General features: G+C 34.8%; 3 protein-coding genes across 3 annotated transcripts; 1 reads left to right on the top strand and 2 right to left on the bottom strand.

Annotated features, from left to right (window-relative positions):
- Nucleotides 1–121: 121 nt before the first annotated feature.
- LOC105977634 (histidine acid phosphatase family protein) lies at nt 122–4,983 on the bottom strand. The gene is made up of 13 exons (XM_088819431.1): nt 4,444–4,983; nt 4,283–4,355; nt 3,531–3,942; nt 3,137–3,224; nt 2,387–2,674; nt 2,063–2,221; nt 1,613–1,753; nt 1,463–1,519; nt 1,193–1,331; nt 1,015–1,119; nt 730–923; nt 558–599; nt 122–460 (listed from the first exon to the last, which is right to left on the bottom strand). The coding sequence occupies exons 3-13, from the start codon at nt 3,644–3,646 to the stop codon at nt 302–304; spliced, it is 1,488 nt and encodes a 495-aa protein (XP_088675557.1). The 5' UTR covers nt 3,647–3,942; nt 4,283–4,355; nt 4,444–4,983; the 3' UTR covers nt 122–301.
- On the bottom strand, nt 4,681–7,703 carry LOC105977609 (ferritin-2, chloroplastic). Its single transcript, XM_013002931.2, has 8 exons — nt 7,292–7,703; nt 7,080–7,163; nt 6,925–6,985; nt 6,741–6,828; nt 5,439–5,500; nt 5,288–5,353; nt 5,119–5,182; nt 4,681–4,983 (listed from the first exon to the last, which is right to left on the bottom strand). Exons 1-8 carry the CDS (start codon nt 7,594–7,596, stop codon nt 4,931–4,933), a joined length of 783 nt encoding a protein of 260 aa, XP_012858385.2. The 5' UTR covers nt 7,597–7,703; the 3' UTR covers nt 4,681–4,930.
- A 2,266-nt stretch (nt 7,704–9,969) lies between these two features.
- LOC105977611 (transcription factor UNE12) lies at nt 9,970–13,483 on the top strand. Its single transcript, XM_088819432.1, has 7 exons — nt 9,970–10,430; nt 10,601–10,699; nt 11,446–11,565; nt 11,647–11,712; nt 12,213–12,278; nt 12,389–12,466; nt 12,885–13,483. The coding sequence occupies exons 1-7, from the start codon at nt 10,164–10,166 to the stop codon at nt 13,116–13,118; spliced, it is 930 nt and encodes a 309-aa protein (XP_088675558.1). The 5' UTR covers nt 9,970–10,163; the 3' UTR covers nt 13,119–13,483.

Genomic DNA, 13,483 nt, shown 5'->3' with positions numbered 1-13,483 from the left:
TATCAACCATGATATTGATATTAGTAAGTTTATACTTATAATCTGTTTCCTGCTCTAAAAATATCCTGTTGCCTTAAGTCGAGCTTCTTTAAAAATTTAAACCACTCCAACGAGAACATTATTTACAACGAAGAATATGAAATTAATAAATCGTCAGCTACATGGGAACTGTAATCTCTTGAAATGAGAATTGTTAGTAACTGAGAATAACACCCTCACGAAAAGCCGAGATCAATTATTAAATTTTGATCACGGTTCGATAAAAACAAGTAAGGAAACATTAGCTTCTCCTCGTGTCCATCTACAACTCAGATTCCTTGGTTTGTTTAGCACTGGACGAGGAAAACCAATTAAATATTCGTGAAAACGTACTAGTTGGAGCTGTTTGCTTGGGTTTTTCAGATTCCACTGTGCAAAGAGCATCGTAATCGTGCTTCAAATGAGGATAAGCTATTTTTTCCTGAGGGAATAAAAAATATTGAATTTTCTTAAGCTATTTAATTAACAATCATTTCGTTAGACCAAATCCCAAAATTAAAAGTTTAAAATTAGCGTACCTTAAACTCCTCAAATGGGCAAAAATCCGAATTTCCGCAACCCTAACCACAGAGATAAACAGCCATAACAGTATTAGCAAAAACCAGAAACATAAATTACCAGTTTTGGAAAAACATAGGATTCGTTGCGCAGTACTTGCAAAGTAGAAAATTAAGAGTGTAATAAGCTTACCGCCAATTGAATAGGGCGTTCGTTGTGCAGTACTTGGACAAAGTATTTGCTTGTCTCGTTGACCGAGCCGCAGCTATATAGAACAAGCATGTTATTTCCAGCAAACGGGGCAACTGTGCTGCCACGCCACCTTCTCTTCTGGGGAGGTTTAAGAGGCGGTTGCAAAGGTTGTTCGTTTAGTATTTGTTCAAACTCTGATAATACAGCAGAATACTAATATAAGGGTCGATCCAAAACAGGTAAACCAGAAAACAGAAGAGCTGAAGAAATCGAAAAAATGTTTACCGGGTCCATCAAGAAATAGCCCAATCAAACAAGAAAACGGAAGCAGAGTTTCTGCATGAGCAAACCTTAGTCTCGCCATTTCGTAACTCCCAGGAACAAGTCCGTCTACAAAGCACGAGGCAAAAGATTATAGAGTCAGAATAAGTAAAGGAAAAGAAAAGAACACGAAGCAATGTACCTTCTTTAGCCATAATAGCTTGATCCATCGACTGGATGACATCATCAAGTAATGGAACTCCCATATGGTAGTTCAATGAATTACCGTAGCCTTTAAGCATGAAAACATCAAGATCATCTGTCCACTCCAACAAACCTACCTACAAACATGTTTACTAGTTAATGGCGTAAATTACGATGAATGGGATTCAATTGAGGGCAAAATTATATAAATAAATAGAAAACCAAAATAAAACTAAATTGGTAATTCTTGTTTTGAATAATTCAATACCTCAGATGGAGTAAACAGGGCACAGGCTTGATCCGTTTTGTTCAGTAAAGAAGCTTCCTACAAGTCAATGAAGGATAAATATACTTAATACCCCTAAACAGAAAACAAAGATAGAGTGGAGGATTGAAACGAGAATGAAGACAAAATTACCTGTTTGCATAAGAACCATAGGGTAGATACATCCCGTCGTGTGAAATTCAGACCCCAACGTGTAACTAATTCTTGTGTTATTTCATTCAATACGGGTTCTTTAAGCTTATCAACAGACGGCTCCTGACTTTTTCTGAATGACTATTCAAACACAAAATAACATTGGAAATTTTCAGTAGTTACAATAAACCGGAAAGGAAAAAAAAATATATTTAACAAGTATATAGTAATAATTGTATAGCTAACACTTCTTGACAATATTCAACTCAAAAATAAAGATTGTTCAGAACTTCGGAACATTCGAGGGAACTCATTCCACCAGACAGTATATAAATATTAGTAGAGATCATTACAATTTAATATCCTTAAAATGATTATATATGGTCCAAATATGCATATGGTAGTAGTAGAATGTTGCTTCTCGATTAAATGTCGAGGAAAGGATCTTACCTTGTAGTTTTGACAGCAATCGTGGAATCTCAACATTATATCACTTGCACGGCTTTCACTGGTAACTGCAAAAGCTCTATGGCGCCCCGGTCCAAGTTTTCCTCGATCAGAAAAGAGCCCCATACCAAATGCTACAGCACTAGACGAGGCTCGAGACACCTGAAATTGACCATACGAAAAATACAAATTTTAACAGCACTGACAAAATTTCCACGTGATCATTTACCTCTGACCAAGAACCAGAATATAAAATATGTTAAAGTATAAACGGGAAGCCTTGTTTGTGTGCGGGTAAAAGTAAATAGACGGACCATGACGACGAACCTGAGTGGCTTTAATTGGATAGACATCAGGATGGTAATTTTCATTAAATAGTTCGGGAAATTTTTCTCTGGTTCTAATACCGAGCTCGTACAGTTCAGTTTCTCCTTCGGTAATCAGCTCTCCACCCTTATGCTTTCCTGTCCAAGGAGATTTCCATCCCCGTAGCCACGAAGGGATGACGGTGGATTTCTGCCCCTTCGCGTTTTCCAAAAGGATTCCCAAGCGAGTGGCCAAGAATTCTAATTCTTTCATCTTTTTCTTGGTTGGAGCGCGAGTTCCATGCCTTGCCTGCCAACTCAATCATTAGAATAAGTCCTTGTGGGTCAGGATACACTGATTTAAGGGTGTGTAGAAACAATCGCAACTAAAAGAACAAAGCAATATAGCAGAGTGGGTTTCATCTGTTGAGTTATAAAACGATCCAAGTTTGTGAGACAAAGATTAGCAAACTGCAACATAAATTCCATCAACGGAGAAAGTAAGATACGTGGCCGATGATGCTTTCTCGGGAGGTCTTTTAAACACTTAGTAAAATTTCACAATACTTTTCTACTTTAATGGCATAGTAAGTAAATCAGATATTCGAAATGCCTACAAGCATTGTATCTTCTCAATTTTCTGCACTTCCATCACATAAACTACTAAAGCATTTGATGCACCATTTATAGTTCGAATCAGAGAACATAAAAACAAAATTAAAAAAAATTAAATAAATAAAATCAACATTTAAGAAATTTGAAAGATGATTACCACAAGATTTAAGTGAATAGGTTTACACTGATCAGGAATATTCGAGGGAACAAATGAATTCTCAGAAATACCCTTCGAAATATGATATCTGCACAGAAGATATGTACACAAGTTAACTAAGAAAAAACTATCCCAACTAAAACGAAAGAAACAATATACATTCAATATTTAGAAAAAAATTGGATCGCAAACAGAAAAAATAGATTGCATAATTGTTACCGTACGACTGATACCAACACATGCAAAAGCCATTTGCCACCACAATTAACACAAACATATTTTTTCTTCATAATTCAGAACAATTAAAATACAAATCGAACTAATTCATTACCGAAATAAGAAAAAAAATTCAAAATTACAATTCTCTGCAAATAAATCGAAGAGAGAGAGAGACCTGGTAACAGTGGATAAATGGCTGCGAACGTCGAATTTCTCTTCGGCATGAGAAAGAAGTGCTGCTGCGGAAAATAGAAAGAGTAAAAGCAATACAATCTGCGGAGGGTTTGCCATGGCTTCTCGAAAGAGCTGCTGTTCTGTTCTATTAGAAATATTTTCCTGTCCGGTTTAAATATATATAGATTTGGGGAAACTCTGTTTGAACAAGTCTGAAACGCTGGCGATTCGAGTGAAAAGTGGATACACGTGGCGTATCTCTATTGGGTGTGTGATGGTCGGAAGTTTTTTCTTTCGGATGAAGTTATTCGCACTATTAAACTAGGTTTTCAAATTGATATTTGCATTTCACGGATAGTTTATTACACGATTTTGCAGAGAGAATATTTGCTTTATTAGTTTTTTAACGTTAACTTAGAGGGTGTTTGGCTAAGCTTATAAGATGTTAAAAGGAGCTTATAAGATGTTTTAGAGCTTATAAGCTCTTCCAAAGTGTTTGGTAATTTTTTTTAAAAAGATCTTATTTTTTTTAAAAATAAGCTGTTAGAGAGCAAATAAGATCTTTTTAAATAAGTGCATATACCCCACATTTTTATTTAAGATCTTATAATGAGTAAAAATAGGAAATAAGTTTATTATCCAAACACTCTAAAAACTAATCTTAAAAATAAGATGTAACAGTTTATCAGCTCTTAAAACATCTTATCAGACGTAAGAGCTTATCAGCTGTTTAAAATAAGTTTAGGCAAACACCCTCTTACTCTGTTCTGTTTATTGTCTTTTTAAATGTGTTTGGGATAGTTTCAATATAAAAAGAAATAATTGACTCAAGACCAAGAGAATAATTTTTTTTTTTTTTTTGAGTAAATTCAAGTCCATTACAAGGGGAAGTAGGGGAGGGGGACTCTAGGTACCAACTCTCCTAATGAGGGTTGGTCCAAGAGAATAATTTTCAGTTGAATGATTTCAAAGTAACCTCCTAATTCCTTTGCTAATGTACCCCCAAACTGTCCCTAATTAATTGTTTAGGCCTTCTGAGTTCTCTCACTGCATATGACCAAACTAAATCCTATGTCAAGTCATTCATCAGAGTGATTTTACCCCGTAAATCTACATACAATCACACACACATCGAATGATATAGAAGCTAAAACAAATATATAAAACATCGGATTCAAGCTAAAAACACATCGAATGTAATAGGCAAGCTGTTCAAACAAAATTGCTCAATTTTTCTAAGGCATAATCTACTGATAGTAAGGCTAATAAGTTCCAAAAGCCACGATAACTACACCTCTCGTCTAACACCAACAACGAAAGTCATAGCGCAAAAACCGAAGTAAGAGAGGCCAAAGAGTATATTCTTTTAAGAGGGCAACAAAGCACACATAAAGATCCATCTCAAGCAACAATATCGGCTTCCTTCAGCAGCATCTGATCGAAGTGCCACACACCTAATAACCCAAACATTGAAAAGAAAAATGTTACGGGAACTAGACAAAAGAAGAATCCATTGCAAATTGTAAAACTACACCTTCGCATAAATATCGGGAAAAAAAAAAAGAAGGATTGTTTTTTAATATACATACCATGGCCTTTACCGACTCTCCTCAGCTGTGCAACATATTCCGATATCTTCTTGATAGATTCCACCTTAGTAAGAAACAAATATCTGAAGATTAGTTTTACGACACGCATAGTAGAATTCGAAAGAAGCTTAAATTCAAGACAAGATGTGGATGGAAATCGATCGAGAACCTGCTCTCCCAAATACTCGCTCTCAACAAAGTCGGCCAATTGCACATCATTGTTGCGAGAAGCTACCTGTTATTGGAATGATGAAGCATGTTAGCATGAAATTAACCATAGACCACCGTAGACAAATGGAGGGTCCAAAAGTATAACTTACAGCATGCAGATTTAGAAGCTTCTCATTTGTCAACTTCTCTAAAGACAACGCCAGCTCCATAGCTGTGGTACATAGAAAACTAGAATAAGGACATATTGAACTAATTTAGACTTTAACGAATGCATTATTTGCTAAACTAATGACACGTAGAATAAACATGGTGTACTGAACTACTGATGCATGCAACAAACAATCTTGACATTTTTCATGAAAAGTGACTGAAAATTAAACAAAAACAGAAAATAATAAATGGAATTTTTTTTTCCCTATCGTATCTATCTTTGTTTCAGAATCGCATCAACCACCATCCAGAGCCAACAACCTCCTCTAATAGTGTGAATGTGTGATCATTGGGAAAAATTTCACTAGTTAACATCACAAGTTTTTTTACCATATTGTATCCACAAAAATGCGGTCTAATCAAAACTGGAGCCCCGCCACTAACCATTTCCCAAAGAACAACCATAAATCATCATGTCCAGCAAAACATCATTGATTACAGCAAAGAAATTTCAAAAAATAAAAATTCAGTATCTGAAATCAAACCAAGAAATGCTATAGAGTAGTTCCAACTCCATTCCCAAACATATCCAATCAATATACTGTCGGAGTTGGACAAATACAATACACTTTCGACGGCTTAATTTCACATACTCAAAAGACCTCTATTCCATAGTCAACAGGTGTGACATCACTTTGAAGTACATCGGTCCAGTAAAAATCTATTCACCTCTATCTATATTTGAGGGGTTGAAAAAAGGAAAAAATGTAGCAAATAACTATGAAGACAAATTTTTCTTCCTTCAATCTCAAGGATCTAAGGATCTCACGCATGAATTGCGGGAGCAATTTCAGGAAAATAAGAGTCCAAAAATATTTTCTATCATTTTCTAGACAACAACTCACTATGCACAGCTCATGTTATTATTACAAACACACACAGAGACCCAAAATTGCTCACATGAAAACAACATAGTAGTAAGGCACGTGAGATCCAATCCCCTTAAATCATGTAATTGAGAAATATAATATTGTGAATACCTCCAAAAGGAAAACAGTATGTATGTAGAAACTGCCATCGATTCCTATTTCCCAATTTATGCCCACAGCAAAGAAATATAGGACCATGACAAAATTTGGTCCCCATGTTGATGTCAACATTGGATAGACATCAAATAAATTAATCTATGAATTACGACAGATGCACATATATCAACCACTCAATTATAGGATATACATGACCTTAATATATTCATGTTTGACTCTAACCATGGTAGCAAAGCTAAGCGAAGAACCATTTACCATATAATGCATCTCCCTTTTCAACATGATCGAACTCGGAAAGCGGCATCAAAATAGACTTCAGCTGTACTTTCCCACCTCTCTTGTTCTGGATTCCGTTAAACAAATAACACACAAATCACATTTTATTCTAATATAATCGGAAAACAAAGAAAATAAAAAATTGCGGAAAATTATCAAACACCTGGTACTCCATCAATTTTTCAGCATGCTCTCTTTCTTCCACACTCGAATCCTTGAAAAAACTACAGGAAAACAAAAACAAAAACATAAATAAAAATCCAGATCAACGCGTAATTCCCGATCGAACACCAAAAGAGTTGTAGTTCTGTGATTTACTTAGCAAGCCCCTTGAGAGCAACGTTGTCTCTATCAAAGTAGGCAAACATGGCATGGTACACATACGAGACATTGTACTCCACACTGCAATCACCAAATTATAAAACCAAATAACAAACAATCAGACTGAGATAAATGTAATTAAACAGCTGATTTTCTTAATTAAAGAAAAATTTCAAGCGATTGAACAATGAAATCGAAGGAAAACCTACTTGATTTGTTCGTTGACAGCGGCCTCGCACTCGTCCGGGAACTTGTGGCGGGCGAGAGAAGCTTGAGGGAGACTCGGCACGAGCATGAGCTCCTTTTTCACTTCTTCGAACGGCTCGAAAACGACGCCGGTCAAGGGTTTGCTGTTGGTGTGCTTCGCCGCACACATCACGAATCCGTTTACATTTCTTCCCTCGGCGGCCTTCATCGTCAACGAAGAAGACGAAGAGGCGGAGGAAAACAGAGCGCTCAGGTTTTCCCCATTGGAATTGAACAAGCCAAAAGCGGGCGCAGCTTTCACAAGCATTTTTTTCGAATTTTTTGTGTGTGTCTAGAGAGAGAGAGAGAGAGAGAGATGTATGGGGAATTTAGAGAGATACAGGGCAAGTGAGAAAGTGAGTGTGCTTGTGGAGATGGTGATACATATTTGTGGATGCATATCTGTATAGTAACGGAAGGGGAGAGGAGTACCGTTTGATGAGAAGACACGTGGACGGATAGGATTGCCTGTTGGGAATAAGCGCGTGGACACCACATGGAATTGTTGGAAAATCGCGAGTGAAATATGGGTTGGTAAAATATTTTTGAAGGAAAAATGAGTTTTTTAGTCCTGTAAGTTTGCTAGTTGAGAGTTTTAGTCCACTATGTTTTAAATTCAGAATTTTAGTCCTGTAAGTTATAAAAGTTGAGAATTTTGGTCCTATGACCTGCTATAACAGGTAATGTAATGGTTGGTTGAATGAGTTGGCATTTAAAATATAAAAATAAATAGATTAAAAATAAATTAGGTGATGTGGCTAATGAGTTGGATGTTTTTGGAGAAAAATTTGATCCTCAATATCAAATTCACCCAAATAAGGACGAAATTTTAACATATTAATTATTAATTTATATATTTAATTTTTTTGTTATATATGCAATAAAGAACCACAATAAACCCATTAAATAGAATCTACAACTATATTTTTATGAAGGACATAAGACTAACTAATGTTTAATTAATATTTTTTAGTTTTTATTTGATAAAAATAGTAATTAAATTTATATTTATCTAAATATTTCATATTTTTACAAATCTATACTTAGTGATTACAATGAAATTGAACCAACAATCAAATTTAACATATAATAAAAAGAAAACATATTTTATGAAACCTTGTTGTAAAGTTAAATAACATGCACAATCATAATTAGTATAAGAAATCAAATACACATTTACAAATTAACCAAAAAATAATAAAATATATTCAAAACTCTATTAAATTAAATGTACCAAAAAGGTATTCTAGAGCCTCCAAACATAAAATACATTATCAAACCAAGAGTAACAAATATCCATTACGAGTAATAAAATATAGTTAATTATTATTTTTATCACTTGAAAACTATGAAATATTAATTAAAAAATAGTTACTACGAAAATGCTTATTTCATGGATCAAATAAAAAAATAATTTGATGGTATACTAAAAAATTGTCCAACTCATTAGCCACATCACCTAATTTATTTTTAATCTATTTACTTTTATATTTTAAATGCCAACTCATTCAACAACCATCACATTACCTGTTATAGGAGGTCATAGGACCAAAATTCTCAACTTTTGTAACTTACAGGACTAAAATTCTGATTTTGAAACATGATGGACTAAAACTCTCAACTAACAAACTTACAGGACTAAAAAACTCATTTTGCCTATTTTTGAATTTTAAAAGGGGCTACAGTCTACTCTTTGGATATTTTGAATTTCTATTTGTTTTTTGTTTTTTTACATATTTTATTTATTATTGAAAAAAGGCTCAATTTATTAATTGCAAGTTTTTTTAATTTAGAAAATTAATTGCAAGTTAAATAAGTAGCCTCTGTGTTTTCTTGAATATATGCCCAAATTATTTATAAATCATTTAATTAAATGTATATTACATTTTCTCAAAATATATATATATATATATATATATATATATTACATAATACAAGGACAATTTAGTTATTAATAACATCAAACATGGAATAATTCACATCATATTCTAATGAATGATGTGATGCTATTCACTCTTATCATCCATATCCAAATCCCCAAACAAGGTCTACACAATTTAATACTTTCTCTTTTTCGACTTAATCGTTTTGGGAAAAAAATAATTGTTCGATAATTTCTCTAATGTTTAATTCGAATGATGAAGGAAATATCATTTTCCATTTGTACCCGTGTTATTCCTATATAGTTGTGAGGTAAACATTGGAAAATAAATTAATGAGGAAGATATATTAGGCATTTTATAATTTTTTCCTAAAATCCAAATATTTATTATTTATATCAATAAATTGCATTTACAAAAATATAAAAACAAATTTATTCAATTTGGTTTTTATAATTATTTTACCTAATGAAATAATATTGTAATCGAGTTTGTTTTGGGCCATTTTATCAAAGAGCACGTAAAGAATAGTGGTAAAATTGTAATTTAGGGCTGTAAAAAATAATAATTTTGAAGGCCCAGGCCCAATCCTAAACAATATGCTATTGGGCTGGTCATACATTAAAATAAATAAATATTCATATTTATTTCTGCATAGAGAAAAGTGCAGAAAAGACAATTCATTGAAAATGCGGGGTAAAAAGGTAATAACACCTTTTCACCTGTAGCTTTATCGGCCAACACTTGTGTATCCAGTCCCCACCACTAACAGCACCTCCCCAGAAAAATCACCACACTTTTTCATCATCAAAAAACAAAATCCCACCATTCTCTTTTCACTCCATTCGAGAAAAAAAAAAGAAAAAAGAAAAGAAATTCATTGGGCCGAGTTTCAACTTTCCTCCCCAAACTTTCAATTTCAAATCCCTACCTGTGGATACTCTGCGTCGCCGCTATGGCGACAAATCCACCGGAGGGTTACGCCTCCGACGATTTCCTCGAGCAAATCCTTGCTATTCCCGCGTACGCCGGTCTCTCCGGAGCCGACGGCAGTAATCACGCGGATAATACGTCGTTGAACGATACTTTGGTATCTCATCTAGGTTCTGTTAGTGCCGCCGCGAGCCTCCACCACCATCACACGCCGATGTTTCCTTTGAGCCTCAGCCTCGATAATGGCCGTGACGCCGTGAATGACGACGGAGCCTATGCCGTGAAGCCTGTAAGTTTTTAATTTTTGGTGTTTTGATTAGGGTTTCGGAAAGGTATTGCCCTTTGTGCCCTTTGTTAGCTGGCTGAGTCGACTCAGGCACTCTGTAGCTGATTATTTGTCTGAATCAATACTTTTATTGTGGGATTGCTGTAATGTAATATTGAGTTCTTCTTTTGTAGGAGAGGGAAGCACTTAACAGTAACATGGGGAGTTTATATCCAGCTTTTGACCATTTACAGGCTCATGCAGCACGTCACCCCATGCCTCAATTTCAACAGGTCAAACTGAAATGCAAACACACAGATATTTGTATATGCTTATATTTTGCTTATGTATGTAGTCAAGTGTTCATCCAATCGAATAATTCATGTCAATTATTATGCAATTAATTAGGTTATAAGATCTATAGTGTAATTTTTTTATACTCAAAATCAGGTAATGTTGACAAAATTCAGAAATGGTGTGGCATGTTCTGTTAGTAGTTGTTGTTCGTGAAAGAAAGTTCTTCGACAAGGACATGATTTTTAAGAAGTACGAAATTTGAGAAATTACTTAGTTGATGACTTGTATAATTTGTTAAGGTGAAAATCCAGTTAGGATAAAGATTCGATATGGGGCAGTTTCGTACTTTTGTTCATTAATCATGTTCGACTTTTAGTGGTAGTACAGTTTTCAGAGTTTTAATATCTTCTTTCGACTTGTCTTCGAGGAGTTCATATTGTATCTTAGAATGTCTATAGTTGTCAATTGTCATGCGAGAAATTTAGTGGATTTGGGTTCTGGATGATAGTAATTTGTAAGTAAGAGTGTCTTTGTTCGAGAAATCCTCACAATATCTTACAAGTTTTTTATATGTTCTGAATAAGCTAGTTAAACACTTTTTGGTTTAGTATTATTTGTTGACATTTAGATAAGTGTTTTTTTTTTATAAATCGTCAGTTGTCAACTGTCATGTATTTGCTGCTTTGTCAAACAGAAGCGTTATTTACGATTTTTTATGTTAAATCTGCATCTGTGTCCACAGGCCTTTCAAGGTCAACCCACAGTAAGCAATGCAGTAACTATGCCACATCCACCTGTCATTAGGCCTAGGGTTCGTGCAAGGCGAGGCCAAGCAACAGATCCTCATAGTATTGCTGAACGGGTATATTTATTTATGATAACTGTTTTTTTCAATGTCTTATTGCTGATTCATTTCTAAATAAAACGATTGCATCTAATGAAGTTACGTAGAGAAAGGATATCTGAAAGAATCAAGGCCTTGCAAGAACTTGTTCCCAGCTGCAACAAGGTGCGTACCTCCACTTCTTATGAGATATAAATCTTACAGTTTCTATGGTAATCCAATTTTTTTTTAGCATTTTTAGATACTTATATTCTCAAAAGATGTTTGACCCCACCCCCCCCCCCCCCCAACCCACACACATATTCTTTACACGTTCTGATCCGCTCAGTATCTATCTGACTTAGTACAGCAATTAATAATGTACTGTACTGTCCGTTTTTGAATTGTAAGATATTTGCATTTTGCATGAAGTGCCACTAGTGATTTCTTTAATTTTATTTTTTATGATTCTATATAATTGGTTACTGCAATAACTATAAGTGGGAGTTGAGATATGAGATACTGAGTTGACTTTTCTTATATCCTGGCGTATAAATTATCTTTAGCTCATTGGAAGTAGCAAATTATTTGTTGCTCGCACTTCACAGTGTTGGAAAATGGTGGGATCGAACTTCGTTTACTTGGTTTTGGTTGAATTTTACTGATTTGTCCCTTGGTTTCTGCAGACTGATAGGGCGGCCATGCTTGATGAGATACTGGACTATGTGAAGTTCTTAAGGCTTCAAGTCAAGGTAAGATTGAATTCTTGTTCTTGGATATTGTAAAATATATTACGCATACATCCAATTTCGCGGCTTATGAATTTTAAGTTTCAAATTTCAAATCCAATTTGGCGTAACAGGTTTTGAGCATGAGTAGGCTAGGCGGCGCTGGTGCAGTGGCACAACTTGTTGCTGACATACCCCTCCAAGGCATTGAGGTGATTAACTATTTAAGTTATCCTTCTACTGTGGGTTGGAATTGGAACGGAATTTCTGGAAACCGAAACCCGAAACTAAAACCGATTATTGAACAATATTTTTCATTCGAATTCCAAAATTCTGATTTTTGATTTTCCGTTTTTTTTAACGAAATTAGAATAAATACTAGATTCCAATTTCCAATCCGATTTTAATTTTCGAAAAATATTTCCAAAAATTTCCGATTTTTTTTTCCTGGGGACGGAATTGGAATTAGTTTTTCACTTCAAAAAAGAAAAGGATTTTTTTTCCGAAACCGCTAATTCCGGATATCCGTTCGATATACACCTGTACCTAATACTAATCCAAGTCCAAGGGATTAGTTACTTATTATCATATTCTTATCTCACATATCTGCTCTCCCGTAATTTTATTTAGGATGGAAGTGGCGAAATGGGGTGTAACGAGCAAGTGTGGGAGAAGTGGTCGAATGAGGAAACGGAAAACGAGGTAGCTAAACTTATGGAAGAAGATGTAGGAGCTGCAATGCAGTTCCTCCAATCCAAATCACTCTGCATCATGCCTATTTCACTCGCCGCTCTTATCTATCCAACGAACCAATCAGATATTGACTCGACACGCGCGAAACCTGATCCCTCTGCCCCTTTGTAATAATAAACCTACGACTTATTACATATATATTTTCGGATACATTATCTCATTTTGGAAATATGGATGGAGAGAGAGAGACTTTATATGGGGCTCTTTATTTTGGAAACTCTCTCTCCGGTGCTCCTCTTGGAAAAAGGTGACGTGGCTTTTGTATAACTGTATGATACTGTATTGTAGTAAATGGGCCGAATGGCAAGTTGTATGGGCCGCCGTAATTTTTGTATGTGTAAATTATAGTGTGTTAGATTTGGGGCCTGTTTTGTAGCGTTAACTTTTTGGAATCATTTGTATTATAACGTGTGATGCTTGACAGTTTTCTATTTTTTTTTTATCTTGATTGAAATTAATTAATTTAATTTAATTAA

This window comes from Erythranthe guttata, chromosome 6 (genome assembly GCF_056151865.1).
Source record: "Erythranthe guttata isolate IM_541 chromosome 6, IM_541, whole genome shotgun sequence".
Classification (NCBI taxonomy): Eukaryota; Viridiplantae; Streptophyta; class Magnoliopsida; order Lamiales; family Phrymaceae; genus Erythranthe; species Erythranthe guttata.
The sequence above is the reverse complement of the archived record's forward strand: the minus strand, read 5'-3'. Positions and strand labels throughout refer to the sequence as shown.